Raw genomic sequence first — 27,203 nt, 5'->3', positions numbered from 1 at the left:
AAGCGGTGATAGCTAGTTAGGATTCTTTTTTAAGTTATGTGCGTTTTAAGTAATTAAAATATCACTTGCTTCAACGGTGAAGGAAAACATCGTGAGGGAACCTGCATACCTGAGAGTTCTCCATAATGTTTTCAAAGGCGTGTGAAGTCCACCAATGGGCCAGCGTTGTGGACTAGGGCCTATACCTTTCTCGAGAGTTAATAGAACCTGGAAAAAAATATGTTGTCCTTTCCTACACAAACAGATCTGGGCGATCATTATTCTAAAAAAGTGTATAAAACATTGTGCGTTCACTACGCAATATTAATGAAGCGCCAATGAACTCGCGGACAGCTCAAGCGAATAATACAAAATTAAACAAGTATTATATAGTTAGCTATATGCCATTAGATATTTCAGGTGTGAGTAAAATAAATAAATTGCATACGAACATTTTACTGTAAATTTAACAATGTCTTCTAAAATTTTTAAATGCCTTTATGACAAGACATGTTTATGTTATGTTATTATATAATAGCTACATATTCCTAAACACCAGCAATGAAATAGGGCGTGCTTAGATTTTCTTAGATACAAAATGGTGTGAATTTGTCTATTTAATAATAAATGAAAAGTAAATAAATAAAAAAAACTATTGCAAAACTGTAATTCCGTACATTTTTATGTAGCCTATTCTTAACGAAACCGATTTCGGTGCGCCTCAATCGTGGTGACCCCAACCGCACACGAAACGGCGAACCGAACCCCGAGGGGCTACAAATTGCCCCTAATTACAGCAGGTAGGCGGACGCACAAAGGTCTTTTTACTAAAAAACGTGCTAAGTTATTTAAAAACGGGTTCGTAACACCATAAATATACACTGGAACATAAAGGTATCGAATTCATCTTTTAACTATAAAAATAGTGAATATTTGACGACCTCTCAGGCGCAGCGGTGAGCGCGGTTTCAAGTTAGTGGAATTTCTAATTTGAGCATTGTAAAGACATGACATGTAGCACTATTATAATATTGTACCCACCAACTATGTAATTCAATCTGCAAATAAGAAATTGAAATTGAAATTTGAAATTTCTTAGTTTTCTCTGTTCTTGTCTTTTGGTCTGGCTACGGCTGTGGCTAGTTCCCGCCCTATTATATCCACTAAGACGTGCTATTAAGCGTTGCGGTACGATGTCGCGTGGAAACCAATTAGGTTTAATTATTTAATTATTATTTCTCAAAAAAAAAAAAAATTTTTCGTTGGTTTATTAATAAAAAAAAAATTTATATGGGTTTAATATGACTGACATACCTATTTTATTACTAAAATCTGACGTGGTGGTAAGCGTTGATGTAGTCCAAGATGGTAGCGAGCAAACCTGTTCGGAGTACTGCAGTAGTTGAAACACCTAAGGATTTCCTATACGACATCGTACTAGAACGCTAAATCGCTTTGTCGTTGTCGCTCGCGCCACACCTGGCCAGAGAAAATTCAGTTGTTTTTAACTCCCATAGTGCCCCTGCCAAGGATCGATCCTGGAACTTCCCACTATAAGAGACCACAACGCACTGTACCAGTGGTATCGTATAAAACATTATTACTGCTCAAAAAACAAAACAATTCCGTTTTATCTCCAAGTTTTCCCCTGATAAGATTCCATTATATCGTCGGCCTCTTTGATATTAGTCTGGAGTTTATAATTTTTGGGAATTTTTTGTTTGGAAAAGGTGTGAGGTTCCTGGACCCTATCATTAGCGCAGGTAAACGAGGCGAGGCTTTTTGAGTTTTGAAAGAAAGTTGTTAACTCCCGAATGCCTTTACTTCGTTACCGATAAATGTACGTAATATTTATTTTATGGGTATATGTATGTATGCACCACCTAACTATTTTCTGTATGCTTGCCTGGAAGAAATTGCTATGAAGCGATAAGGCCGCCAAATTGTATACGTTGTTTTGTTATACTATCCTTTTTTTAAGTGCTTTTTATAATATGTTTGGTAATAAAAGTATATTCATTCGTTCATTCATTCATGTTTCTTTGTAAAATGGTATGATATGGGATTAATAGTTTAACCTAATGGTTGCTTGTTTGTATTTCTTTAAGTAGTTATAATAACAAATTAGTTAGTAATAATGTTAAGCTTTCTTACCGAATACGAATATCACGAGATCTATTCTCGGTTTTCTTGCCTCTTACGAAAACTCGTATATAACTAAATCCCGTACATGGTATTTATCAAATAGCGCCGGTAAAGAGATATGATAAGGAATAGTATTATCTAATGGATGCCTGTTTGTATTTACTTATTCCAATCCTGAATAATAATAAATTAGTTAGTAATAATGTTCAAAAGCTTTCTTACCGAATATGAATACCATGAGATCTATTTAAGGTTTTCTTGCCTCCTAGGAAACTCCGAAAACTCGTATATACTAACCTGACACTAAGAGAAAAAAATAATATGTAATAATAGGTATGTATTAATTAATATGGTATACAATAGATAATTATGGCGTCAATGACACGATAAGATAAAGATTACGTATCGATATACCTACAATTGGTTTACAATCGATATTTATTAATTGGAGGCGATGCAATCTACAAACGATTGATTTTATCTGTGATAGATAACTACTAAGGGAGAAGAATAATAACTAGAATAATAACTATTTAAGGGAGAAGCGAGGGTGAAATGCTTATTACTCAATAAAAAAAAACTGGCTTTACCTATAAATATTTAACATTGTATATCAATGAAACAGTTTACAATTAAATTAAATGCAATTCAAATAAATACAAAAATTTTTAATGATATGTACGTTAAAAATAATTAAATTAAAAATTAAATTAAATCAAATTCAAATCAACCAAATTAAAATTAAATAAAAAAAGGTTTTGGTGGTTTACTTCCGGTGCCGTGCGGTAAAATGTTGCTAAAAATCTTTTAAAATGTTGTCAATGGTTTAAAAAAAATCAATGTTTTTTTTATTCCACTGCAAGTTAGCCCTTGACTGCAATCTCACCTGGTGGTCCTTAGGTTGTAGCGGGCTAATCTGTTATGTAGCGACATTATACCGGAACTCTAAATCGGTTAGCGGCACCTCTTTTTCGGTAGAGTGTTAACTAGGCGCGGCCAGAGCCCAGACCAATATAGATGATTAGAAATATGTACGGAATTATAAGAACAAAATTATAATTTAAAGAAAACAACCTACCCACGTCATAGACCCGTTGTAGGTCTCTATTACAACTGCTATTTTTTTCCCATTACACAGCGTCGCGCAAAAACACATCATTACTTTAATTAGGGTAAGTAAAAAAAGTAAATTACATTCCACCACTGCTCGCTGCCATCAAAGCGTCCTATCTTATCGAACAGAAATAAACACTAAAAAGATACCATTTATAATGTTGTGAGCGAACACGCATAAATACTTACGATAATTGCAATTATATGTTATAAAGTCTTGGAGGGGAGAGCGCAAGGGGGGTGCGTCGGCGGGATCAAAGGCGGAGATATCGAATGCGCGCGCGCACTCTTTTTATTTTTTACTTTATCGCCGTGCAACGACCTGAGACGCGACGGTGGTAAAGGTAACTACAAACGTCATTATCCGCAAGTCAACGTTACTACTATAACTTCTTTTTATTTACTTCATTGCACAACCAAAAAAAAACGGTTTTCTAAAGGCGGACCTAATGCTTAACTTGTCTACCAGCAAACCAACGCGACGTGCGAGAAAAACTTGCGCAAAAAAAGTTTAGGAAAATGAAAGACCATCTGCGTTCACCAACCCGTCTGCCCAGCGTGGTGATCACGGACAAAAAGTCCACAGCTGAACTAATAACGGCCATTAGTCCAGCAGTGGACGTTTTTAGGCTATTAATGAATTCTAATAGATGTATTCTAGTTACGGCCAGCGTTTATATCTAAAAACCCTCACTATTAGTAGAATTAGAGCTTTTTTGACAGAGGTCTTTCGGGGAAATACGACTGCGATGCTTTTTACTGCCGTTAGGCAGCATTGCAACGATAACGCATTGGTTAGGAGGTCAACTTCACTTTCGGGAGGCCGAGTACGAATGCCAGCCTCTAACTTTAACCTCCAATTTTTCTAAGTTATGTGCATTTTAAGTAATTAAAATATCATTTGCTTCAACGGTGAAGGAAAACATCGTGAGGAAACCTGCATGCTTGAGAAATTTCCATAATGTTCCCAAAGGTGTGTGGAGTCCACCAATCTGTACTAGGCCAGCGTGATGGACTACGGCCTTAACCCCTTCTCATTGTGGGAGGTGACCCGTGCTCTGTAGTGGGCCAGTAATGGGTTGATGTGGTGATGTTGAAGGGCGTAGTTGCCGGTGTAATAAAAGATACATGCGGTAGGCAAAGGTACAAAGGTTGATGGACAAAGGGCGGTAATTATTAGGACGACTTCTTTGCATACCCTTCGAAGAGTTGTCCTATTTATAGGCGATTGTTTCCTACTTACCGTTCCGTGGGTCATTTATTACCTATAATAAAAAAATAAAGCTATCATCGGACGCGCGTGTAGTCACCCTTAATGGCTGATATTGTTTTTGCATTGTTGTGAGTAGAGAATTTATTGCCTTTATCAGACCCTGCAGTTATTACTGCGTGGATAGGTAGCCTTAATAACGTTTCATTTAAGTAGGCATTATATTATTTTAATACGCCACAATATTTTACAAAAGCCTTACGAATTTAAAGCGCCCAAAATCTAATTATTTAACAATACGAGTAATCTGGCAATTAAGTAGATCGTATGATCTCTCCTAATATATTAAACAACGATATATTAAATAACAAAAAAAAATATATGTACACGCGTTAGAAGTTCTATGCTACTTCTTTGGCGTAAAAAGATAAAAACAGTGTACACTGCCAAACCTTCTCGCTAACTTCAGGGTGTCGGTTTTTTGTGACGGTGACGGCGCATCGTAAATATTTACTCTCATCATTTTTCCCTAACGCGCCAAAAGCGCCCGGCTAAGTTTGTTGTGGGCTTCTTCTGTATATCCCTCGTAGCTTTAGTTTTAGTTTACGAATATGGTTATCGCCCTCATCTCACTACCGTGTGCTTCTCATGAAATGAACGCATAAGAAGTGCCACCCATTGGCCTACTTGAATAACGATATTTTTGACTTTGACATTGATACTGGACCGTAGACCAGTATAGTTATTTACGTAAGACATCAAAGTATAATGGAATATGATAACTTTTAAGGTTTGACAAATAAGCTTGGAATATCGTCGGAAAACTTAATAACGATTTCACATTATCCCAAGATTTGTTGTAAATTAAGGCCATTAAGGATCATATTAATTTCATGAAATTGTGAATGCAAAATTAACTTTTGAAGAATCTGTTTTGTGAAGTTGTTTCGTAACGTTCATATGTTAAACGCGAACGCTTCAATGGCATTTGATCGTAAAATTTATGATTCGAGAAGATTTGAAGATTTTGAAAAAGAGTTCTGAGCTAACATAAAAAAATACAATACAACCGAATTGAGAATCTCCTCCTTTTTTGTCGTCGGTTAAAAATGAATTGCTGTTTACCGTTGTGTATTTAATATCTATACTATGTACAATGTATGTCAAACCACATCAAAAAGTATATCTTCTAGTTTGAAGATGACATATTCGGCCGGACCCACGTACCATAGGTTAAGAGCAATAATAAGAATATGTAAAGCTTGTAAAATAAACTCGCAATCAAACTATACGACACAAAAAAATTCTAATCGATATGACAAGCTCCTGAGTCTAATTACCATATATACTCTTATTTATTGGATCAAACCCTCTGTAGATCCTAAACATTATATATATATTAAAAATGCCAGTTAGTAACGTAACCCTAAAAAGAGTTCAACAATTTTAAAACGCAATTTACTTAGCCGCTAATAAATAAAAGTGACTGGCCTAATCTAGAAGCCATTAAAATAACTTTTAACTGTAGAAAATATAAATTCGAATCCGAGAGACGATTACGCGTATTCCACCGGGCCCGATCGGACCCGCGGGCAATCAATCCGAGATTAAAGAACTCGAATTTGACTAATAGCCACCATCCTTATACCTCCACTAATCGACATTAGATAACTCGGCGAGATTAAGGTGTGGCCACATCGAATGTTTAATAACGCACATTACTAAAATCTATGTGTAGGCGGTGGCAATTATAAAAGCAGTTAGGTAAGTTCCTGGTAATTCATCAGAATATTGGCAGATCAAATTGATAGGTAAAAGGAGTTTCTTTCGTTCAGTTAACATGTTGACATTAAGATTTCCCTAATAGGATATCGTCAACGAATTTTAACTCCATCAGATTTCAGTCCCCTAAGAATCATCTTCATTATTTTAGTCTATCATTTATTGATTTTCATTTTTTTTAAATTCTTAACAATTCTTAGAAAAAAAAAAACACTATTAAAAATTTACAAGAAAACATCCGCCCTACGCTGGCGGGGCTTTTGAATGCCCAAACCACCGGCGGTCAGAGTGGGGAACCTCCTAAGAATACGTGCCGTTTCAAGAACTACTGCCTTCTGTATCTGACCCTTGATCCAACAACCAAGCGAAAGCTTCGTAATTATTAAAAGCCCATTACTTGTAAGTTGTTCGCTGAAGGCAAGGGTTTACTCTAAGATTGAAAAGGGTGTACGTCGTAGTCAACAACACTGCCCAGGTACGGTTTGGCAGACTTCACTAGCCTTAGAGAAACTTATAAAGAACTTTCAGGCATGCAGGTACATCAGGTAAATCAGGTAAATCAAGTGGTACTTATTTATTTAGTACCAAAATTTAAAATTAAAATAAAAAGGACATGACGTGCAAGAGCAACTTATCTCTAAAGAGATTTGTTCCAGAAGCTTTCAAATTTGAGGAAAATTCAAGAGTAGAGTCGAGTAGGTATAGAAACAACTGATTCGAATTTAATACAGATATATGCAATAAATACCAGATGTGAACTATCTATATATAAAAATGTTATCTTCGTTTGTGTACGCTTCAAAAACTCAAAAAGTTCTGCACCGATCGTGCTGAAATTTTTAGCATGATATATAATACGCATCAAGGATTGTTTTTATCTATTTTTCTCAACCATTCAAAAACAATGTGCCACGGCGAAGCGTGGCAGGGTACATACAGCTAGTAGTTTAAGTACATACAATAATATATGAAATACAGAATGAAAAAAGTACTAATAAACTAATTGTATAGAGAAACCAGATAGTGCTGCTTCAGCCATGTCTTGAACACGTTTATTTTGCTAACATGTGATTATAATCAATAAGTTAATTTGACAGCCGATTGGCGCAGTTTGCAGCGACCCTGCTTTCTGAGTCCAAGGCCGTGGGTTCGATTCCCACAACTGGAAAATGTTTGTGTGTTGAGCATGAATATTTTTCAGTGTCTGGGTGTTTATATTATAATTATATATATGTTAAAAGTATTTATGTATTATATTCATAATATTCCACAGCTATCTTAGTACCCATAACACAAGTTACGCTTACTTTGGGGCTGGATGGCGATGTGTGTATTTCCGTAGTATATATTATATTTAGTATATTTAAAAAAAAAAAAAAAATCGTTACCGCTCACCATTCTGCATTGGACTCCAAAACCCTCTTTTAAAAGGAAGGTAACCTGTGGTACCTTAGATATCTGATGATAATGATGATGTTACGACCTCTCTGGCGCTTTGGTAAGCGCTGTGAGCTAAGTGGGAGGTCTTAGGCCGTGACTAGTACCAACATCAAAACGTGCCGCCGTTTTTGAATTTAGCTGTCCAGTACGATGTCGCGTAGAAACAGTTTAAGGGCTTATAGCTGCTATTCCCTTAACAGGTTAGGTTTGTTGTTTCTCATCATTACTTGCGAGGTTAGATTGCAGTCAGGGGTATAAGAAAAATGCTTCTTGATATAAAAAAAGGTAGCAGGTATTCGTAAAAATAACAATGCGTTTCTACATTAGCTACATTTACTGCCGAAAGATGCATTTACAATGCAGCCAGTTCGTGGAATGCTGTCCAATTATTACGGACAGTGGGTTCGAGCCCCGTGCACGGCGCATCCGACACGCTCCGATGAATGGACATGCCGGGATAATGCGGCACCAATGCGTCGACTGGCAACCTGAGGGCCTTTGTCAGCGGTATATCAGTTTTACAAAGCCTTTGTGGCTTCTTGGTATTAATACTTGTAGTCTTTATTAATATTGTACAGCTTGAAGAGTTTGTTTGTATGTAGAATGGAATATCTATTACTAGCTGTAACCCGCGTCTTCCGTCCGCGTTTGTTAAGTACATATTGTTTATAAGTCCTGTGAACGCGGTGATAGCCCAGTGGGTGGGATTTCGATTTTATTTTCGGGGTGCCTAGTTCATTACCCAGCACCTCTTTATTTTCAAAGTTATGTTCTTTTTAAGCAAATAAAAAATCACTTGCTTCAACGGTGAAAGAAAACATGGTGACGAAACCGACATGCCTCATGCCTGAGAGTTCTCCTTAATGTTCTCATAGATGTGTGACGCCTTAACCCATTGTGGGAGGAGACACGTGCCCTGTAGTGGGCCAGTAATGTGTTGATATAATGATGATGATGACGATGACAAATCCTGTGGGAACGGTTTGTTTTCCTGGATAAAGTACTCTTTATCCAATCATCAGTGGTTAAGTGTGTGAATGTCCCAGGATCTCTGGCAGGTGCAATTTGGTTTTTTTGTTTTTTCTTGTTCTGGTCGAGTTTTATGGGAGGCTTCGCCCGTGGTTCCTGAAGTTTGTCCGTTGGTGTGATGTGGAGTTTTAGGACTTGTCCATCCACCATTTGCCATTTAATGATGAAAACGATCCTGTCAGTAGCAGTAAGCTAAGATAACATTATAAACCGAACTTGACGGCGGAGTGGCGCAATGGGCTCAATTCCCACAACTGGAAAAATATTTGTGCGATTTTCATGAGTATTATAGTACCGACATACGGTATATTATTCAAAAATAATATTAATCGGTTATCTCAGTAGCCATAACACAAGCTACGCTTACTTTGGGGCTAGATGGCGATGTGTGTAATGTCGTAATAATTTTTTTATAAAAAAATTATTACGACACACAGTGCCCACTTCTACGCTAGCGTAAAGCGACAGAATACTGTAATACCCCATAGGCAAAGTAGTTGGAATAGACTACTTTCTAACTGCTATGACAAGCCGTAGCCTTAGAATTAGAAACTCATTAGAGCCGCGACCGATTCGATGCATCCGCTGATGATATCTTTACGTTTAACTTTCTGTATACAATAAAACTGAGAACTCTCTCGATCTTATCGTAGCTACTTTCATTTTTAACTACATTTGCCATTACTTTTATTACCCCCGAGGCCAAAAAGAAGGGGTGTTATAAGTTTGACGTGCCTGCGTGTGTCTGAGTGTGTAAGTCTGTGGCATCGCATTTCTATTTTATTATTTACTAGCTAGGTAGATATATGTATTTCGTTTGCATCCGCGTTTGTCACAGTTTTCTTATTTACCCTTTTTATTACCCATTATTGTAAATAAGTATTTCGAAACCACTTCACGTTTGTGCTATTTGAGCTATTTCGTCGTGAATGACGTTATTTATTTCTGTTTGTCAAACAGTTTAAAAGTCGTCAAATGTCCAAGGTTCAAACGGTTTGCTTTGTCGCAATGTTGACGCAACAAATACTCTAAAATACCCCATACCGGACTGACTGTAAACAATTTTCAGTGACACACTAAATGGGCTGTGAAATAAATTTGTTTACGAGATTTCTAGCTAAATTGCCGAACGGTACATGCTTTTGATGGTCTATGTTTCTAGCACAGCTAGGAATACTAAAAATAAATAAATAATAAATATATTACGACAATACACACATCGCCATCTAGCCCCAAAGTAAGCGTAGCTTGTGTTATGGGTAACTAAGGTGACTGATGAATATTTTTATGGATAACATACATAAATACTTATAATATACATATAAACACCCAGACACTGGAAAACTTTCATTTTCATCAAACAAACATTTTCCAGTTGTGGGAATCGAACCCACGGCCTTGGACTCAGAAAGCAGGGTCGCTGCCCACTGCGCCAATCGGCCGTCAAATCAATACTAGCTCGAACGGTGTATAGTATCTCAAACGGTGTATACCTAACGGTTGAACTTTTAATTATACTGACTGCAGACTTACTGATTGTCAGAAAACCGACAGTCCAAACCATTGATGTTACAACTGGTCTAAAATGCTAAGCCGCTAAACCGCTTAATATAAGTCGCGACCATATTCATTGTGTAACTGAAAAATGATAGGTTTAAAATTAAATGTAACTTATTTAATTCTATTTAATTTTTACTATCGCGGATATCTGCTAGTAAAAAATAACTAGAATAATCTAAGTAACTTAAAATATGTAAGATGGAGAAGTGTTATTTATAACTGTTACAGAGAAAAATTCCCATCTTTCATTAACTTCTTCTAACTGTGACGGTTTATGCAGCGCACGCCAAGAACGCTCAAAGCTGATGGCAGAAGTTTTTCCGACTATTAGGTACACTTTTTGCTACATTTCGAAAAGAATTTAAATCTATTGGAGAAAGGTCCGGGAGTACGGTGGATATCTTAGACATTCCAATTGAACCTCTCCTATTCAGTGGACACGTTAATTTTATCCCTTGTCAGCAAAGCTAGAATGGGCTAGGAGACAATTATCTCCCCGGGGAAAGGATAAAAATTTATCTTTATCAACTCTATAAGAAATAAATAAACGTGGATGAATTTTTCCTATTCCATTTTCCCGTGCTTTAGCAGGTGGACACGTTAATTAAATCACTTGTCAGAGGATATAATGGGGGGATATAATTTATGTTTACAGGATGTGTTAGCCCTGCAGGGGATATAATCAGGGTATAAAATATATGTACCCTGCCCATGCTAGCCGTTTTGAGAGGGGAGGCCTTAGCAGTTGTATTTAAGGAAGTACGTTTGAACATAGCATAGTTCAGAATTAACTAACTGGTTTCTTAAATGTTTGTTCGCTAATAGAGCGAGGTATTCTTGCAATGTGTGGTACCACCGTAGGATGCCCCATATGCTTATCAGCTGATAACAGCTGGCGCCGGCGTTGCGCCTTAGCTTTCCATTTTACATTATTTACGTGGATCTCAAACTGTATAGTATATAAAGTATGCCTTCCGAACCGGTGGTTTAGACACACAAACAGACTTGATGCTACAAAAGTGCTTATAGTACCCTATATGCCGACTTGAAATAAATGAATTTTGAATTTTTGAATATATACACTATATACGCAGTGGCGTGCACAGGGTCTTCGGCCAGGGTATGCATAAAGCAGATATATAGCGTAAAATAGAAATATTCCCCTCCAATACGAGCTATATAAAATAATTTGGGTATGCAGTGCTTTTGTGCATGTATGAAATGCACGCCACTGTATATACGTAAAATTTCACGTGTATTGTCTCGTAGTCAACATGGTCGCGAACGTATCACGAACTCCTAGGTCCGATTTCTGGTCGACCCAAAAGGTGTCTTATGAAAGTATTAGCGTCCAGTTGTAACACAGTAAACATATCGTATATTCTCAGTTGGTACCTAAGTGACATGTAATTATGTATTTGAATACATCGAGTTTAAATTTATTTATTATTGTAACTGTGAATTTAAGTAAGAGGTCCCGGGTTCGATTCCCTGGAAGAGATATTTAAGAATTTTTTTTTCTTAATTTTCCCTGGTCTGGTTTGGTGAGGCTTTGGCCGTGCTGTTAAAGATTTAGTGTTCCGGTGCGATGTCGCGTGGAAACCGATTAGAGGTATGACTACAATACTCTCTAACAGGCTAGCCCGCTACCATCTTAGACTGCATCATCACTTACTACCAGGTGAGATTGCTGTCAAGGGCTAGCTTGTAGAAAAAAAAATTATCCGCAGACCCTATAATAACTTGGACCCACTTGTCTATTTAGTCCCAACATTTCGTTCCACATAATTACAGTCCAAACACACTTAAAGCCAAGGTTGAACGACGTTTTTTACGTGCTAAGTGAAATATTACAAAAATACGATCGCGTTGATTTTTATTGTAAACTAGCTGTTGCCAGCGATTCAGTCTGCGTTTGATTTTGTTTTTTGATGTGGCATTAAATTTAATTGAAGTTCTAAAAAAATTGAAAGTATTCAGTATCGCTAAGCCTTAAATGAGGGGTTTGCTGCTGCCCGCTGAGGAGTTCTATCCTCTATCTCCAACCACAGTTTGGGCAAAATTAAACACATATTATAACCTTTATAATACAAAAATAATTATTTAAATCGGTTATAATTTGTCGGAGTTCCAGTGTAAAATTATAAAACACTTTCATCCCCTCTCCCAAAGGAACTGAGTTTAGCTAATAAAAAGTATCCTATATTAAGTACTTCTAACACTTCCAAGAATATGTGTACAAAGTTTCATGAAAATCGGTTAAGTAGTTTTTGCATGAAAGCGTAACAAACAAACTTACATTTTTATAAATTTAAAATGCATATAGAAATTGTCGGAACCGACAGGATTTGAACCTGCGACTCTCGGGTTACGGCTCTCCTACCGTCGATGCCGAAATTAGTATATTATGCCTTTCACATCAGTCTTATAGCGACTGTAAATTTATAAAAATATATGGTATGAATGGCTCTAACTTTATAGCTCAACATGAACTAGACTGTGAGATGGTGATAACAAAAAAAAACCTGGCTAAGTTTGTTGTGGGCTCTTCTTAGACCAGGGCGAGTTTGGAACCATCCTAGGTTACTTTTAAATTAACGATCGCTGTTATCACCATCACTAACATTAGTGTAACATGTTAAATGTATGATCGCTTCATAAGTGCCTGTAATAAGATGAATAAAATATTTTTGAATTTGATTTTGAATTTGCTCAGCTTTACAGAACAATCAAGAAAGGTCGGTTATGATTTATAGTAAATTAAAATCATCCAAGCCGTCCGAAGCAATCAGAACGGCAGAGTGATCACATTAAAAAATAAAAGATGTGTTAAATTAAAACGATATGGATTGAGAGAATGATGAACGTCGTTTCCTCATCTAGGCGTTAGGGCGCTCGCGCGCTTGGCAACCACGCCGAAGAGTGATGACCAACGGTCAAACCGGCCAGCCCGACGGCAGATGTTGCACGAAGAGTTAAAACGTTATATGTACTTATATATACACACGCGTTTTCTTTATCATCATCATATCAACCCATTACTACAGGGCACGGGTCTCCTCCCATAATGATAAGGGGTTAAGGCCGTAGTCCACCACGCTGGCCCAGTGCGGATTGGTGGAATTAATACACCTTTGTTTTCATTATGGAAACACAAACATGCCGTGCCGTTTTTGTTTTCATTCAGCGTTGAAGCAACTGATATTTTAATTGCTTTAAACGCGCTTATACAACTTAAAAAAGTTTGAGGTGCGTGCTGGAAGGAAGTCCTATCACCGCTTCAACTTTTTTTTTTTTCTGACGGCACAACTTTTTTTCTACTTCAATGAAGTTTCACAATTATGAGCTATGAAATTGCAAGGTTTACAGGCTGTAACCATTAGCATTATTTTAGGTTATTTACCCCGTAGTCATACAACCAAAACAAATATGGATATTTAATTATTTATCAAATTGATGCTCATTTTTTTAACCCTTTTTTCTCAAACGGATCTTAACTTAGCATGACATTGTTTGTATTGTCTGATGGCGATGTATGACGCTGAAAGTTAAAAACATTTCCTTTTAAATCCTTCGTGTTAATCGAAGCGAACCATTCGTATAAATGTTACTACTCGTAACCTTGCAGCTGACAAATAGCACTATAATAACTATATAATTTCCTTTGACCAAAGCTGCAATGACCATTGTGAGATGGAAGTTGCACCCCGTGCTCGAGGTTCCTTATAAAAAAAAAACTTTAAAAGGCGCCGCGTTCGGCCGACCGTAGCTAATTCATAATCCAGTGAACCTCGTGACCGATCTCCACAGAATCATAACCAATTTATTGCTACTATCTCTACATAACTTAACACTGTAACAATAAAGTTCAAATTCGCCTAACGCAACACCAATTTAAGTTTGCGTGTGATTCCACGGTTGGATACTATGCAATTACTCTATTAATCTGTAGAATTCTGATCTTTATCCCTTCAAGATAGAGTTTAGTTTGCTTTTATCGTTTAGTCGATCAGATTGGACACAGCTGAGAAGAGGATGAGATTGCGGCCATTGATGTGATGCGTGTTAATTCTTAATAATAGAGGGTTGTGGAATATGTAAGTATTCCACATAGTTGTTCTTACGAATTCCAACAAAATCAAGATATTATATATCCTAAGATACGAGCTCACCTAGAACTCACCTTTTTATTTTATACTAGCTTTTGCCCGCGACTTCGTCTGCGTTTGATTTTGTTTTTTGTTTTGGCGTTCAATTTAGTTGTAGTTCTAAAAAAAATTAAAGTATTTAGTATCGCTAAGCCTTAAATGAGGGGTTTTCTGCGGTCCGCTCAGGAGTTCTGTCCTCTATCTTCAACCACATTCAGACCTACACAAAGTTTAGGCAAAATTAAAACACATATCATAACCTCTATAGTACAAAAATAATTATTTAAATTTAAATCGGTTATAATTTGTCAGAATTATGGTGTAAAATCGTCAAACACTTTCATCCTCTCTCCCAAAGGAACCGAGCTTAATTTCGGGATAAAAGGATCCTATATTACTTCTAACACTTCCAATAATATGTGTACAAACTTTAATGTGGATCGGTTAAGTTGTTTTTGCGTGAAAGCGTAACAAACAAACTTACATTGACATTTATAATATTAGTAGGGATAGGGATTGACGTAATGTAGCCACCATCAAGTGAGTGAGGTCACTTATTTGACTTATACAAGTAGCAGTGCAGTAGCAGTAGAGCTAGTAGAACTTTTTAGAACAAAGCTCGTCCGAGTTAGTACTACCGCCTTCACTTATGCCTATTTCTGCCGCTAAGCAGCATTGTTGCAACGGCGTGGGTGCCGGTGTTATTACAGGCGCATGGGGCTTAACAACTACGCTTCCGGTTGACGGACACAACACTTCCGTTGCATGCCCTGCAAATTAATTTCTTTCTTTCCTTTCTTTCTTTCTTAGGCACGATTAATTGAATTTTAATGACACGACATGAAAGCAAGCTAAAGGTAGAATAAATATAGGCTTTTATAGATGCGGTAAACTTTGATTGATTTTTTTTTCTTAAACAAAAAAAACAAGCGATGACTTTTTGACTGGCTTCTTCTTGGTTGAATCTGTTTTACAAACCAATTGAGTGAAGCTCGAAAAGAGCATTTAAAGAAGGCCTATATTTGGATCGATAGCTCACTGGTTAGGTCTTTGGCTTCATTTTCGGGGGCCCGAGTTCAAATCCCAGCACGCACCTCTAACTTTTCTAATTCATGTGCGTTTTATAATGTCACTTGGTTCAACGGTAAAGGAAAACATCGTGAGAAAATCTGCATGCCTGAAAGTTTTGTGACAAAAATGTTTTCAAAGGCGTGGACTCCACACGCCTATCAATACACCAATCTATACATACCAACATGTATATATATACCAATCCGCAATGGGTCGTGACCCGTGCTCTGTACCGGGCTGGTAATGGGTTGATATGATGATGATGATGAAACATGTGCCAATTGTAGTGTTCCTAATAATTTAACGAGCGCTCATTCTATACACATAAGAATAGATCTTACATTTACTTATCTTTAATCCTAGGTATATAAATCAATCAGAAGCCTGATTAATTGTGATGATGAGTATTCTAAAACAGCATTGCGTTGAATAAAAAAAAAACAAGCGTAGAGGATGAAATATAGAGGCAGGCGGTCTTCCCAGCTGGCTCACGTCAACTTCACTCTATTTTAAACACTCGCATTGACTCTGGCGATTTTTTTTTTACCAAGCATAAACTGCAAGACTCACATAGCACAACGAGTTCTGCAGCTGAAGTTCTCTTGAAACTTCTTTCGCTTGTAAATCTTGCCAGCTTCCTCTAGGTAGTCTGCCTCCTGAACCGATGGTAGCGTAGACAAACCGACTTTCTCGACATGTCCAAAGTGCTCATAAATTATGCGAAATTGCGTTTTTTATTTGCTTGCATGAACTACGTTTTAACTTACCTCTAAAATAAAATAAAAAAGCTACGTCCAGCGTTGGACGTCCAAGGCGTACGTTATGATGTCAAAACTTGATGAGTTGTAGTAGAGTATGCTTGAATTCAAAACGAACTTTTTTTTTGTGATTTCTTTCTTACAACAAGACGGCCGATTGGCGCTGTGGGCAGCGACTCTGCTTGCTTGTTTGGGTGTTTATCTGTATTTTATATAAGTATTTATTTATATTATTCATAAAAATATTCATCAGTCATCTTAGTACCCATAAAACAAGCTACTGTTATTTTGGGGCTAGATGGCGATGTGTGTGTTGTTATAGTATATTTATTATAATTATTTATTTATTAACTCTTTAGGTTTTTACACCTTAAGTAAGTTTTTTAAAACTATTCAACAACAAAGAGATTCTACTCAACTTTCAGGCTCAGTTATGATTACATTTGCGTTGGCGATTTTTATAGGCGTGTAAAAGTTTTTAGGATCTAGAATAATTAATCATGTTTGTGACATTTTTTGTTGAGGTATAATTGTAAAAATTAATTAAAGTGTATGGATTTTATTACAGACGTAAGCTATTCAAAATGTCTACGCAGCTCGACTCTAGGTTTGAGGATTATTATAACATTTCTTTTTAAATAATGGCTTCCTCACTGAAAAATAAGACGTCAATATAAACTTCTGAATTACTTTCACTAGTTAGTGGTCCACGAGATGAAAGGAACGCGAGAGTTAATAAAAACTTCAATTATTCGTATCATACACTTAATTTCAATCGGCTGTAATCGACAACCCTAATTAAAGCTAGACATCAAAGAACCACCGCGTAAACAATTCGTCGGGGCCCGGCCGCCATTTTGATATAAAAAGTGGCCTCGAATTGCGCGGTTTATTTTGCTTGTACCAAACTAGGGTAGCCAGACTTCTTTCTGCTTTTTGAAGTCCTTATTTATTTATTTATTTAAACTCTTTATTTTTGTACATCACTACACAGTTAAGAAAATGAACGACAAATAGAAATTCAAAAAAATTCAAAATTCATATATTTCAAGTAGGCCCACTTTATAAGCACTTTTGAAACGTCAAGTATGTCTGTTTGTGAGAGAAACAAACCTGGTGTAGTATACAAAAGCTGGCCTTAACGCTTAGAAGCGATCTCGACCAGGCAAACTTATCCTTAATAGTTATAAATGACAATGTGAGATGGTGATAACAAAAAAAAATAACAACCGTCTAAGTTTGTTGTGGGCTTCTTAGACCAGGGCGCGTTTGGAACCCTCCTAGCTTTAGTTTTAAGTTGAAGAATTTAGTTATCGCCATCAAATCACTTCTATGTCATATTTTACATGTAATGTAAGCATCAAAGTGCCATCTATGTGCCTATTTGAATAAAGAAATATTTGACTTTGACTTTGAGTGTGACTTATTTAGTTATGAAGTTAGGATTTTCGAACTGTTCACTCCTTTTCAAAAAATTTTCGCTGGAAGAAATTTGGAATTCTCAGGTTGCATAATTCATGTATTTAATTATTTGTTTTTAAATAATTAGTACGGTTAGTACGAACAGATCCAATTACGCTTATAAACAATTACTTAATTATTATTATTACCGTGATTATACTTATGAGCTACACGAACAATAGGTATTTATTTGAAATTAGATTACAAAAAATAGAAACTAAAAAGAAATAAATAATTGTAATAATGAGAACAGCTGCGGTGGTTTGAAGACGTTTTAGATTTTATTTAGTTTTACATTGTTTTTTTTATTTTATATTTATAAAACAAATGTGAGAGTGATTTTAAAGAACTTTGTCATTTAAAAAAATAATAATGGGAACAACAATAAAAAGAAAACAAATAAAAACCACATAAACAAATTACATTAAATAAGTAAATAACGTATTTCCGGAAGGGAAAAAACTGGTTTTTTTCTAAATTCTGCAAGAAAGCTTCGGCTGTAGTTATTAGTTACTAGGTTTAATATACACAAAAAAATTACTTGGAAATGCACGTTATACAACTTGTAATTGTAAAGTACCTTGGCAGGAAATTCAGACCTTCCATTCGTAGCCTTAAATTTGGATGTCCTACTAAAAATCTTCTAAAATCTAAAACAATCTTATAACGAAACCGGCCGCGGACTGGTTTTGTTTGGTAGTACGAATTGAGATGTCTACGAATGTAATTACGGTATGTAACATGTAGCATTTTCTTAAATAATTGTCCAATCATTTGGGAACGTTTAATTTAAAACATAAGTGTAATATTCCTTGTCAAAGGATAAATATTAATCGGGGGATACATTTTTGCCTCGGGCTCATACTAGCAGTGCGACAATACACACATCGCCACTAGCCACAAAGTAAGCGCAGCTTGTGTTATGGGTACTAAGTTGAGTGATCAATATTTTTTTGAATAAAATACATAAATACTTATAAAGAAAAACACCTAGACACTGAAAATCATTCATTTTAATCACACAAACATTTTCCAGTTGTGGGAAACGAACCCACGACCTTGGACTCAGCAAGCAGGGTCGCTGCACACTGCGCCAAAAATGGCATAACATTTACAAATATAATAATTTATCTGTTACATCAATGTTGCCGCATAACTTTTTTGATTAACTAGGCAGGCGCATGTCTATTTTATTTCAAAAAATGTCGTAACCTGACATTTTTCTATTGTGATATTTTTACAAAATCATGTAAAGCGGATAACAATAAAAACATTTTTCGTTGGGAAGACCGATGTAGATTGTTAATACTTTATATTCTCTCATCTCAGCTAAGCTTAGTGTTAGATTTCATAAAGGTCTATTAAGTGGTTTAGTCGTGATATAACACAGGTATAAACCAACATACATACATTTCCATTGAATATATTATTTTATAGATATATTATATAGATAAATATTGGATAGGTTACTTACAAGGGTTCACAAACTTTCGTTTTCACTTTCTTATCTAAAGGGCCCATTCACGAGCGAACATAACGATCAATTGCACGCATAACCGTAGCAACTTATCGTTTTAAAACTCGTCCACACTCATGCAATCGGTCGCTGCGATCGATCGCTATCATTGCTTTGCATAGCATTAGATATAGCTCGTGCTAGAGTCAACGAAAAAATAATGGCCAGTAACTTATGCATTTCGTTACTACCAGTAACTTTTGTCAAAGGTATTTACATTTTGTAGTACTAGAGCTTTCCATCCGGAGAAGTAATACTGCCATCCTTATTTCTGCCGCAAAGGAAACTGCTGTGTTTTCGTCTGAAGAGCGTAGTTGGCGTAGTTACCGGTGTTATTACTGGCATATGAGGCTTAACACCTACGTGTCAGGTTGACGGACACTGGGTGGCAATTTCTTGGACGTGTTCCTTGCATGTCTTGCAAAGTCTTGCACTGTTTCAAAGCGTTGGTTTCCCACTTACCATTAGGGAGTTAGAGCATCTGCTTGGCCCGTCAATTATTGCTACAAATAAGAATGGTTTTGTAAGTTGTTTGTACTAGTAGATCGAGCGAGTAACTTGGACCAGTAACTTGCCCCCGGTCGCAGTAGCTCGGTAGAGTTTGCACGACTTACGCGAGTGAACTTGCAGTAACGCGCCAGATTGCATACAATCGATTAAATCCCCTTAGATTTAGATATATGGATATACTCACAATCCGACACTTGATTGTCTTCAATTTAAATATACGGAAACTACTCCAAATCGAATGCTATTTGTTGACGTGTTTTGTTTCTTATACTTATTTTTTTATGTGTTGGTACAATAAAAGTGTATTCATTCATTTATTCATGAATTCATTCATTCATGGATATACACATTACAAGTCCAGTTCTTCGTCTGTAACGGATCGTCCCGTGTATGGTGACCTTTAGAATGCATGCAGGCAAAACGTAGCAGATATAGTTACATGATCAATTACAGCCTTATAAGCTGTAACACTTGTCCGTATGAATGTATAATATAATACCTACTTAGTGAAAGTGGAAACCTACCGTGGAGTCAGTGGAACGACCACGTGGAATTTATTAAGCACTATTGCCGTCTTTGTCCGTGTTTTATCGGGATCGGGTTTTAAAAAAAACCCACGACATAAAAATTATATCCCCCGATTACATCCTCTGGCAAGGGATAAAATTAACTTATCACCTGCTAAAGTTTTCCCCTGAATAGGAGAAATTTACCCCCGTTTATCACATATATTATTTGAATATTATTTCTACTTGTGCGCCAGTGCTCGGAGTTCATCAAGCTGTGGGAGAAAATTAGAGAGTTAGAAAAGAAGAAAACTTGGAAGAGTTAGAAAACTGCTTCTGCCCATGCTAGTCGTGCAGCTTCGGATGCAATCTAACTCCACGCCGACAAAAATGTGTTTTAGGCGTTATAATGTAACAAGCAAGACTACTAGCCGATTCTACTGACTTCGTCTGCGTAGAATTTCTATTATTCCATAAAGCAAACGCAAATTAAAGTCAAAATTGCTAAATAGCTCCTCACGCACCTCTAACTACGTGCGTTTAAAGCATGTAAAATATCACTAGCTTCAACGGTAAAGGAAAACATCTTAAGGAAACTTGCATGCCTGAGAGTTTTCCATAATATTCTCAAAGGTGTGTGGTGGAACGCCTCAACCTCTTCCCATTGTGGGAGGAGACCCGTGTAGCCTGTAGTGGGCTAGTAATGGGTTTATATGATGATAATATGTATTACATAGCGTCTGGATTCGTCTAATCGCAAGACACCACAGTACACTGCGGTTGTACAATACGTGCCGAGTCTTTGAAGTAGCCGCCGCACCCTTTCGTCATAAATGACGACCGCTTTCAAAGCGCGCAAACTGTTCGAGATCACGAACTTTAGGCACTCATTCAAATCCAACCAACTGTATAGTGTAGTTCCTATTTATAGTTTTATTACTGTAAAGGAACTCTCAGATAAGTGCAAGCAATCGGGTGTGAAGTGAGGTGGGACTTCAAAGGGTTAGCGATAGGCGATCAAAGGACGCCGCCGGGCGCTCCGTAAATAATTGACGTGTGAAATAAATATTTTATTAAAGGGAAACGCCTAACTTGGCGATGATTGGCTTTTGATAAACTGGCACCTACGTGTTGAACCGGGCCATACCTGAAGAAAACGGCAAAATAATATGAAGGTTACCTATGTTAATCGAGGCTTGCAATCACTATCATAGTGACGGCCGATTGGCGCAGTTTGCAGCGACCCTGCTTTCTGAGTCCAAGGCCGTGGGTTCGATTTCCACAACTGGAATATGTTTGTGTGACGAGCCTGAATGTTTTTCAGTGTCTGGGCGTTTATATGTATATTATAAGTATTTATGTATATTACTCATAAAAATATCCAACAGTCATCTTAGTTCCTATAACACAAGCTTGGACGCTTACTTTGGGGCTAGATGGCGATGTGTTTAATTACACACACACACATATTACACACATAGCTAATGATTAAAAAAAAATGTGTGCTTGTATGATACCTAATAGACCTAAGCCCGAGGTATTATATAAGTGAGTACATTTTTATTTGACTTACTGATAAAATCAATGGAAAATTATCATTATCATCACATGACACATCAAACAATTACCAGCCCATCAACCCATTACAGAGCGCGGTTATCCTCCCACAATGAGAAGGGGTTAAGGCCGTAGTCCACCACGCTGGCCCAGTGCGGATTAGTCGACTCCACAAACCTTTGAGAACATAATGTAGAACTTTTAGGCATGCAGATTTCCTCTCGATGACAAGGTTGCTTGGAAGGATCCGGCTCCGCTTTCATCTCTCACAAGATAGAAAAATGAATTTTGAAATGTAAAATGTAAATTGTTAATGTTGGAAAAGAGCAACTGCTGAGTTTCTTGCCGGCTTCTTCTCGGTAGAATCTGCCTTCCGAACCGGTGGTAGAGTCACTACACACAGACAGACTTGACGTTTCAAAAGTGCTTATATTAGGCCTACTTGAAATAAATGAATTTTGAATGTTTTGAATTTTGATGTTTTCCTTCACCGTTGAAGCAAGTGATATTTTAATTACTTTAAACGAACATTACTAAGAAAAGTCATAGGTGCTTGCTGGGATTCAAACTCGGCCCCCCAAAAGTGAAGTCGAGCTCTTACCCGATGCGCTATCACCGATTCAAATGGTTCAATGGAAAATGGTTTTTGCCAATGCCACAGAAAATGTTATAGAAATTACTAAAAATGAAAAGCAATGTAAATCGAGGTAAACCCCCAAATATAATTTTTTAAATTCGTTCCAATGAAATATTTCAATTATTCTTATGTTCGATTCTGAGAGTCAACTAAGTCCGCTTACTTTATTTCCAAAAGATTCCTAAAATTTTCCGTCTTCACAGTTCACGGATCGGTGAAAAATGACGTTCAACATAAAAAAAAATAAGTAACCCTCTTTAATTATGTGTATACGGCTCATTGCATCACAAAGTTGTCTGTTTATTTTGAAATGTTCAGCTGTTTGAGACATCAAAGCTTCTCGTGTGTCGGCGTCGGGCGGGAGCACTCGGCTATTTTCGGATGCAGTCGGGTAATTAATTTTTTGTCGTCCCCCGGCTTTTGTTAAGGCCTGACTAGGAGCACATGAGTGGCTGGTATAACGCAAATTAACTCTGCCTTGGTACCTAGTACCTATATGTTAACGCTTTGTTTACCTAATATAAAGTCAAAGTGAAATTCAAATATTTCTTTATTCAAAAAGGGACATAGATGGCACTTTTGATGCGTTGATTGCATACAAATGTCTACATAGCAGTGAGAAGTGATGGCGACCTAGCTACTATTTGAAATATATCCTATCAAATACCTACCAATAAACAAGTTACCTCGTATAGAATTTTGACGTTAATTCAAAAGTGATTGATGGTAGTATAAACTAAGCCTACGAATACAAAAGTAGGTATATAGTTAACTAACTAAAATTACAGAGATGGTGTCCTTCGCTAATTGTCTTCGCTAGTTTCCTTCGCTTGACGGCCGATTGGCGCAGTTTGCAGCAACTCTGCTTTCTGAGCCCAAGGCCGTGGGTTCGATTCCCACAACTGGAAAATGTTTGTGTGATGAGCATGAATGTTTTTCACTGTCTGTGTGTTTATATGTATGTTGTAAGTATTTATGCATATTATTCATAAAAATATTCATCAGTCGTCTTAGTACACAAGCTGCGCTTGCTTTGGGGCTAGATGGCGGTGTGTGTATTATCGTAGTATATTTATTTATTTATTATTATTTTTATAATTATCACCCATAGCGGCTCATTTCAGCCAAATGCGGTAGACTACACATGCTTTTGAGAACATAATGGAGAAATCTCATGCATTCAGGTTTCCTTCGCCGTTAAAGTAATTGATATTTTGTTATTGATATTTACGTCCCCTCGAAAGAAAAGTCGTTAAGTTTTAGCCGCTAGACTAACCTTAAACCGTTTTTTCTCGTAACTCCAAATGGCTAATGTCCCATCAAATTCAGTTGGCGAAATAAAAACAAAACCAAAACCTATTTAAAATGGCTACCAGTTACGTCAATTCATTTAAAACATCACAAAGCTCGGTTCCTGGCATTGAGGCCTTCAAAAAAGCTCGCGACTGCCTCGAGACAAAGGCAAGGACGAAGTCGTTGTGTTTTTGCGAGGCGGACGGGACTAATGTGCGGTTGAAGAACCTTTTCGAGTGAAAGGAGTCGTTTTAGATTTGCAATCGTAATTATTATCAGGGAGTGTTTGCCTCGGCGATTAGATTTGTTTTACAATTTCTCAAGCAAGACAGATTTAATATAAATTAAATTTGTCTTGCTGGAGTAATTGTAAATTATATTTAGTCATTAAAAACAAGCAGACTTCACGTAAAGTGGGTACATATACTACAGTAGGCCGTCTTGAACTTTATGAACTTTGCATTAATATCATCTACTTGCAACTATGGTGGCCTGGTTTGGCTGGACTGGTTCTCACTTAGTCTCCGTTTCGGGGGGGAGCTAGTACGGTCCCCGGACGTACTCGACTCGACTCAAACTTTACAAAGTGATTCTTTTCCTTTGTACGACAGCAGAGACTTCGCTTACTTTATTCCTGGAGACAAACATAGGATAATTTTTACCCCGAGTAAATAAACGGTTCCTAAAAAATACCCCAAACAGAATCGGAAATAGTCGCGTTCAACAGCAATCGATATTCGTTAATTGTTAATACCTCTTAAAACCTTTTCAAAGATATCTTCACTTACCATTCAAATTTTTTTTACCCTTCGTAATGTATAGCAATAAAAAACCACTTCGAGTTCAAACTATTTTAAAGAGTCTAAGCTTGTTTCTCCAAACCTTTATTGATGATATGGTTCCGGATTAGGAAGGTGCAAACAACTTTACCTGAACAAAAATCCTACTATATAATAGTTGAACGGTAGGCTGGCTGCGAACTAAAGCACACTCACCCTTTTTTTTTCTCAAAAAGCTTCGTTTTGAGCCAACAATTGTGTACAAACACGAGTGTTTGCCTACCAAAAAGGTTTAGTATGTCGGTGCCACTTTAAATATTTTAATAAAGGGGAGCGACTCGTTTCGTTTTTTGTTTGCTTTTTTATTATTCTACTAGGTACAAGTTAGCCCTAGACTGTTATTTCACCTGTTGATAAAAGATGATGCTGTATAAAATGGTAGCGACCAGTGGGCTAACCGACTAGGGGTATGGGAGATATGTTAAATCCATACCCCCTGATGTATTTCCACGCGGCATCACATGAGGATGCTCTGGTGTCGGAGCGAAATGTGCGAGAACATTTTGGAAGATTCGCTTATTGTAGAGTATACAGACTAAAGAAATTATAAATTGCACCGTAAAGATTTTCCTGTTTTTTAATTTATTCTATATCATATCAGATTAAGCTTAATTTTCGTTGCATATCATTGAATTCTGCGAGGTAACGCCTGATTCTATCCAATGTATACCCAAATAAGTAGTTCGAGCCCCCGCACGCACCACTGACTTTTCGTGCTATGAGCGTTTTTAATTTAAAAATCACTTGCTTTAAACGGTGAAGGAGAACATCGTGAGGAAACCCAGAGAGTTCTTCATAATTTTCCCAACGGCAAGTCTACCAATCCGTACTTGGCCAGCGTAGTAGTAGCCTAAACCCTTCTTATTGTGATACGAGACTTTACCCACTAGGCTATCACCGCTTCCGGTGGATAATATTATGAGTTTTTAATGTACTCTCTATCTCTGGTCGTTCCTTCATTACTGAAGATCGTGGTCCTGGTGAGATCTCAATTTCGCGTTGGTAAACTGTCTCCATCGGCTTCTGTTGGAGGCCATTTTGGCGATTTTAATGTACAGTCTTCCAATATTAATAATGTGTTTTCTCTTATTGCAGATGACAGCTTTCGCGAGCATCCTCTCAAGCGAATGTTCGGTGCACGCTCGCTTCCTGCTCTGTTCGGCCTTCGCGCCCCTGTGCTCCGAGCAGGTGTCGGGCTCCGTGAGCGCCTGCCGAGCGCTCTGCGAAAAGGTCGTCGAAGACTGTAGGAAGGAGATCAAAGAACTGCCCAACAGCGTCATGCTTGACTGCTCAGCGTTCCCACTCCGTCCTGACAGGAGACTTTGTATGAGACCCCCCAACGCAAGCGAGGAGCCAGAACCTCCCCCACTTCCCCGTTGGCCATTTCACGAACAAGAACCGAGAGAGCACGGATGTCCACCGGCGCATTCCAGATCGCCGACCGGCGAGTGTTGGCCCGCCTGCGGTCAACATGCAAGATACACCCAATCGAGCAAGAGAACAGCGGAAATATGGATGCTGACACTTGCGTGGTTCTCTTTACTTTCCACCTCCATCGCACTGCTCACATTCTGCGCTGAGCCGTCCAGATATCGATATCCAGAAAGACCAATGGTATGGATGGCTGCGTGCCACGCCATCGTCGCCCTCGCGCACGTGACTAGAGGCTGGGTGGGATCGAAGACGGTCTCCTGTGCAGGTACAACGCTAGCTGTAGATGGATTAGCATCACCGACATGCGTCGCATTCTTTTCTCTAACCTATTACTTCACGCTGGCCGCTGATGCGTGGTTCGCGAACGCGTGCGTCGCCTGGTATTTGACAGCTGCGAGCGAGTGGTCAACTGAAGCTCTAGAACGCGCAGCAGCATATTTACACGCTGTGGCTTGGGGCTGGGCAGGCGCATGGACTGCAGCGGCTTTAGCGCTTAGACGTGTGACTGCTGACGAGTTGTCTGGCACTTGTGGTGTGTCTGACGCAGCGGCTGCAGCGCTGATAGGTGTCCCGAGAGGCGCCTTGCTCATAACTTCAATAGCCTTGGCTATCGGCGCCTGTCCGGGTATAATGAGAGTGCGCCGTGCGCTGGATTCGAGAGGAGCGAAGCGGGTTGGGAGATTAGCCGCTCGAGCTGCCGCAGGTGGTTTGCTCTATATGTTTCTGGCTGCGTTTGCGACTGGAGCACGGGTTGTTGAAGCCAGGAACAGAGAAGCGCAAACTAACTTGGCGTTGTTGGCGGCTTTAGAAGCCGGAAGCATTGAGGATACGGCGGGATCGCGCGGTGTGTCGGTGTGTTTGTGGCTGTCGTGTGGAATCGCCGCAGGAGCTTGGGCGTGGTCGAAAAAATCTGCCATCGTGTGGAGAAAGTCCCTGTGTCCACCCCGCAAGGCCCCTTGCTGTGCGCCTCCCTTACTGAGACCCCATCATCCATACTACAAAAGACCTCTCTATGTATCTAGAGTATGATGAATATGTGTTTCCGTTTCGTACTGATTATCTGACTTTTCCGTGTACTATGTCTCAAAGACTAAAGTTTTAAGATAAGTGCCTAAATATATGCCTTCTGTGAAGGCGCTCTCGTATGTACTAGTTATAAATGTGTAAATATTGTACATTTAAATGGTTTAATTATACTGTTGATTTTTATATAAA

At 37.9% G+C, this 27,203-nt stretch overlaps 1 protein-coding gene across 1 annotated transcript in view; it reads left to right on the top strand.

Annotated features, from left to right (window-relative positions):
- The window catches only part of LOC120631306 (frizzled-10-like), a 39,763-nt gene extending 12,560 nt beyond the window's left edge, over positions 1 to 27,203 (top strand). The window contains exon 2 of the mRNA XM_039900807.1: positions 25,650 to 27,203. Within this exon, the coding sequence (XP_039756741.1) occupies positions 25,650 to 27,017 (1,368 nt within the window). The 3' untranslated portion in view covers positions 27,018 to 27,203. The remainder of the gene's footprint in view (positions 1 to 25,649) is intronic.

Source organism: Pararge aegeria, chromosome 17 (genome assembly GCF_905163445.1).
Source record: "Pararge aegeria chromosome 17, ilParAegt1.1, whole genome shotgun sequence".
NCBI classification, from domain to species: domain Eukaryota; kingdom Metazoa; phylum Arthropoda; class Insecta; order Lepidoptera; family Nymphalidae; genus Pararge; species Pararge aegeria.
The sequence above is the reverse complement of the archived record's forward strand: the minus strand, read 5'-3'. Positions and strand labels throughout refer to the sequence as shown.